This window comes from Macadamia integrifolia, unplaced genomic scaffold (genome assembly GCF_013358625.1).
Source record: "Macadamia integrifolia cultivar HAES 741 unplaced genomic scaffold, SCU_Mint_v3 scaffold540, whole genome shotgun sequence".
NCBI lineage: Eukaryota > Viridiplantae > Streptophyta > Magnoliopsida > Proteales > Proteaceae > Macadamia > Macadamia integrifolia.
The window spans coordinates 245,000-250,783 of NW_024870480.1; the positions used below are offsets into that span (position 1 = coordinate 245,000).

The 5,784-nt window shown below is 37.8% G+C and overlaps 1 protein-coding gene across 3 annotated transcripts in view; it reads left to right on the plus strand.

Moving 5' to 3' along the window:
• Positions 1-1,944: 1,944 nt before the first annotated feature.
• The window catches only part of LOC122069159 (65-kDa microtubule-associated protein 5), a 14,481-nt gene continuing 10,641 nt past the window's right edge, over positions 1,945-5,784 (plus strand). For all 3 annotated transcript variants that reach the window (XM_042633108.1, XM_042633106.1, XM_042633107.1), the window contains exons 1-4: positions 1,945-2,231; positions 2,453-2,656; positions 2,763-3,017; positions 3,119-3,334. In XM_042633108.1, coding sequence (XP_042489042.1) covers positions 2,178-2,231; positions 2,453-2,656; positions 2,763-3,017; positions 3,119-3,334 — 729 coding nt within the window. In that variant the 5' untranslated portion in view covers positions 1,945-2,177. The remainder of the gene's footprint in view (positions 2,232-2,452; positions 2,657-2,762; positions 3,018-3,118; positions 3,335-5,784) is intronic.

Sequence of the window (5,784 nt, forward strand, 5' to 3'; positions counted from 1 at the left end):
TCAGGTAAATTCAAAACATAAAAAATTGTCATATAAGCCAAGTTGAGCAATTCAATTATCGATTTTTGTGCTAGAAAAAACATAAACAATTTTTTGTTCGTTTTTGTGATGAGAAATAATTTATAGGGATGTTCAGGAGCTTTCTTTTTTTTAGTGAACCTATTATGGAAAGATGAAAATCGTGTGTGCATATGTTTCAAACCATGAGAGGTGAGAGTTCTTGCAAGGGAGGAAGGCGGAAGGGTCTCTCCTTCTAATTGTTTTAAAAAAAGAAGGGTGATTTACATCCACGTAAGAGAGGTGTTAATTGTAAAATACAAAAAGACAGAATTACCCCCCCTTCTTTTTCTTCTTCTTCTTTTTCTTCTTACTCTCTTAGTGTATAGATATATCTATATTTGTCGCTTTGCATGTTCCTTTTTTCTCGATTGCACTTCTTCCTCTGTTGCTTCTATTTCCCCCCAATCCTCTCTCATTTTCTCCCAAGCTTAGCTCTGTTGGGATACACAATAGGAGATCGTTCAAAAAATCTCTCTATATATGCTTCTTCTGCTCTACAGGCTCTCATCTTCGACTGTGATGGTGTAATCCTCAGGTCCAACCACTTGCACATAGAATCCTACAATGATGCTTTTGCACATTTCAATGTCCGCTGCCCTTCCTTTGCTTATGAGATCCTTAATTGGGAGCCTAAGTTTTCGATGCGCTTCAGAACCGAGTCAATGGAGGGAAACCTAAGGTGAGATGGTATGTCCTTCTGTCTTTTTCTATTCCTTCCGATTTTGATTCATTATACTTTTGTCTTGTTTTGTTCATTTTTATGTATTTTAAGGAGAATGACTGGCCGTCTCCCTCAATCTATGAAATCCCCAAAGAAAACGATGCTTGCTGATAGAACTAAGTTGATCGATGCAATTCAGGTTTGTCTGCCGATGCTTTCTTGATCAACTGTAGGTGTTTCATCTATTGGTGTTGTTAGTTTCAATTGAAACGATGTTCTTGAGATTGGCATTTCATTGGATTTATGAAGTGAGTTCTGCAAATTCGGATCCATCAACACTTAGAGCTTGATGATCCTGTTGTGATACAGATATATCTAGGCACTAAGAGAGCGAATTTGGCCTTCACCTCTCTCTCTCTTCTAAGAGCTTGATGATCCTGTTGATCCTGATACATATATATCTAGACACCAAGAGAGTAAGAGGAGGAAGAAGAAGAACGAGGTAACTATGTCTTTTTGTATTATAAAACTAACATTTCTCTTACGGTGTTAGATTTTGGAGGTTTAAATGTAATAAATGATTTTTTTAAGGGGGGAGGATGTAATATAAGCAAACCCCAGGGAAAGTTGATATAAATCACCAAGAAAAAAAAAAAAAAAAACCATACTTACTTCGTCGGACAAATCCTCTTATAAATTTTCATTGAAATAGAATAAGCAAAACGTGTTTATCAAACTCTTTTTGAAGTATTAAAAAAAAAAAAAAAAAAAATCAGAATAATGCATTTCTTGGGGTGTTATCAAACGGTGACTTCCCTACCAAAAAAATTGGGCAGCACTTTAGTTCAGTATACTTTCCATTCTGAATCCATGAGTAACGCTAGCGTGCCACGTTTACCGTATGTGTATTGTTCGTGGTACAAAATCAAATTTGAAATACAAAGAAACGGTTTTCTCAAAATTCATGTGCTTCGCTCCCTGCGACGCTCTCGTGAGCTCGCATTTCACAACCCTTTAAACAGAATAATATATAGACTGAAAGCACACATGTTACATTACCCAAAATAAAAAAAAAGCACACACATTCTAATCCAACGGTCTACAACAACATCCGCACATACAACCTGTTTCATCTCATAAACTTTGAAAAATCGAAATCGTCGGTTTCCGCGCCAAAACCAAACCCATTTAATACACCTCCGTAACGGACATTGATTGGGGTGTCACCCGCGGGGGACATAAATATTTTTTCTTTCGTCACCGTTCCTCTTCACACCTCTTTCTCTGTGCTTCGCTTTTGTAGAAGGGGTTTTATAGTATATACTGTTCTGCAAATCCCCAAAACGGAATGAGAAGAAAAGAATAGAATTTTTTTTCTAGGGTTTCGTGTTTAGTTTTTTTTTTTGTTTTACATTTAGTTTAGCTTATTGGATTGTCCGTTCTTCCACAGTTGAAGATGATCCCTTCCATATCAGAGACCACTTGTGGTTCTCTTCTCCAAGAATTACAGGTTTTTCAATCTACTTCTTATATTCTTATTGAATCGGAAATGGCTACGATTTCATGGATTCTTTTTTGCTTTTCATTGAAATCTTCTATGATGTTCAGTGTGTATTGTAGATTTTTTTTCGTGTTTAACTATCATTTTACGGATTTTTCTCATCTTCTACATATTTAATTGTTTTGTTGGGTTTTTTTTGTCGTTTTGAATTATTTTTATTTGGTGATCAGAGGATTTGGGATGAAATTGGGGAGAGTGACAGCGAGAGGGACAAGATGCTTCTGCAGCTTGAACAAATGTGTCTTGATGTTTACAGAAGGAAGGTTGAACAGACAAGCAAGTATAAGGCTGATTTACATCAAGAATTGGCCGAGGCGGAGGCTGAAGCTGCGAGCCTCATCTCTGCACTTGGAGAACGAGCTTCCTTCTCTCTAGTCAGTGTTTTTTTTTTTATAGTCTTGAATCTTGATTTTATTATTATCTGAGAATGAGGGTAAGTTGGTTAGTGATGGTTATTGAGATTCTTAACTCTCTGTGTAGTCTGAGAATGCAAGGGGTACTCTTAAAGATCAGATAAGTGCCATAAAACCCGTCTTGGAAGATTTGAGACGGAAGAAAGGGGAACGGGTAAAGGATTTTATGGAGGTTCAGTCGCAGATTGTTCGAGTCTGTGCAGAAATGGGTGGTACTGTCCAGCTTGGAAATTGGGCAAATTACCAAGTGGATGAGCGGGACTTGACTGTTAAGAAATTGGGGAACTTAAAGTCTCAACTTCAGGAACTCCAGACAGAGAAGGTTTCCTCATTAATTTTGATTCGGAGCTCAATTGTTTTCTTACAAAAATAAAGGAGATTGAATTGATATTAAAGATGCTACTTCTACCATTTTGTTTTCAGAGTTTGAGGTTGCAGAAGATTAATGGTCATGTTAACTCTATCCATGAGTTGACAGCCGAAATGTCAATTGATTTTCTTAAAACAATAAACGAGGTTCATCCAAGCTTGGTTGATTCTTCAAATAGTCTATCAAAGAATATTAGCAACGACACCCTTTCTAGATTGGCTGGAGTAGTTCATTCGTTACAAGAAGAGAAAAAGAAAAGGCTGCAAAAGGTAATCACAGTTTTGGTTTTTGCTTGCTTGCTTGCTTTCAATTTTTGCAACCTACCTAAGTTGTCCAACATTTAATCATGTTGAAAGTTAAAATTGTCTGATCAGTTATATAGTTCACACTTCCTACTTTGCACTTCCTACATGGTTCGCACTTCCTACTTTGCACTTCCACTTGGTCTATTTGGTTGTAACATCTGACTGCCTCATTGGGAAACAAGTCCACAATAAATGGACTCAAGTAGTAGCTCCAAATAACCCCATTCTCATCCACTTGATGTTGAGGAACAAGCTTTTAACAGTGAAAACCTCTCTTTTATAAGTCAACACCTGATCTAGTTCGGGGTAATATTTGAACTGTATTATTTCGATATGGAAGTGTTAAAAATAGATGTAAATTCAAAATGATCTTTAACGAATATAACCATGTCATCCGAGAATGATCGTCTACTAAAGTGATAAAGGAAGAACGCGAAAATCTATTGATCTGATTTGAACCCTGAATATCAGAATGGACTAAATAAAATACAAACTGACTTCTAGATTCAGAAGAATAAGGAAAGGAAGTATGATGATTCTTTCCAAGTACACACACCTTGCACTCAATCTGAGAAATAGACTTGCGATTGGGAACCATGTGTTGAAGCTTGGGAAGCGACAAATGACCTAATCGATAATGCCATTGAAAAGGAGAAATTGAAGGAGCACCATAGATAGTAGCGGAAGCAATAGTAGAGGAAGCAGGGTCAAGGTAGTACAACCAATCCTTCGCATGCCTTCCACCAATCATCTCCCTGGTCTTGAGATCATGAATAACACAACTAGTAGGATAAAAAGTGATTGAACAATTTAGTGCTTAAGTAATTTGACTAATTGAAAGGTCCACGAGAGTGACTTGGACGGATGAAAAGTTTTCTAGAAAGAAGAGAATACATTTAACTTACTGGTCATATGACATGCGGCACCAGAATCAATAACCCCAAGGATTAGTTGAGAAAGAAAAAAAGCGCAGTAGTACCAAAATGTGGCAGTAGAAGAGGTAGTGGATGATTTAATTTGCTAGACACAATTCAGTAATTGATTAACCAGATCATCACGAGATTAGTGTATGTAGATGGTACTTCGTCAAAAGTCCCTGTAGCCATCGGGGTATTAGCAAATTGTGTTGTGGCCACTGAGGTTTTCCATGGCCATGCTTACGCCAGCATATATTGACAATATTATTGACCTTGCCTCAGTATGAACACCATCTTAAGGCTTGATCGGTTTGCTGTCCACTAGGCTGCGGTCCATGACCTCCATAACTATCACAGCCATGTCCTCCACTTGAGCCAAGTCCTCGTCCATTAAATGCAGTGAAACATCATATTTAGCGAGAGATAGTGACACGCTATGTTGGATGTGACAAAAGGACTCATTCATGGAAGGGACTCTCACTATTTTCCTTAGAGGAAGATGAGACATCAGATTTAGTGAGATGTGGTGACATGATATGCTGGATGCGATAAAAGTCTCTTCCATAAATATTCAACATGAAGAATTTGGGTAATAAATTTCTATCCAGTTTGAATATTGATCTACAGCCTGTCAAGAACCAACATCTATTGTAGCTAATGTTATGTGTCACTTAACTTCTATTGAACATGATATGCTGGATGCGACAAGAGGCTTCATTCAGGAAAGGGATTCTATCACTAATTAGGGATAGGGTCCCCTCCATTAATGAATAACTTCCATTAGAAATTTTCTTTCAAGTTATTCCAAACAACTTTAGCAGTTAAGTGGTACATAACATTAGCTACAATAAAAGAATTCATGTTCCACAGCCACACAAGAATGTGTCATTTTCGTGCATCCACTCCTCATAGTCTCTAGAATTGGCAGAGGGAGGCTTTGACCACAGATACATCAATTTTCCTTTTGCATTGATGTAGTTTCACAGCTTGGGCCCACAACAGATAATTAGATGCTCCATTGAGCTTATAGCAGGGGTAAGGCTGTGTACACTTGTCCCTCCCAAACCCTGCAGTAGCGGGAGCCTCCTGCATTGGGTTGCTCTTTTTATTGAGCTTAATAGCAGTGATTTGGACACTGTCTAAGTCCATGGCAGGCTTGGGTCACCCATTATAACACGAGAGAAAATTCCTGCAACAAAATATAGGGAGAACAAGTCATGAGGTAGAACAAAGGACACAACAGCAAGCCAATATAACAAGAGTATTAAATCTACCTGTGAATAAAAGAAAAAGGAATAAAGAAGCAAAAACAATTAAACAATGCTAACCGCTGAGTGTGAAAAACACTCAATGCGGAGAGAGGAATCTCCCTTGAAATCACAGGGGACTATAGGGATCTGATGAAGCTGAAATTTGGAGTGTTTCTTAGCAATATAGAGAGAATTTTTTGGCAAATTTTCATAACAATATGCCAAGGGGAAGAAAACTTCCCCTCCC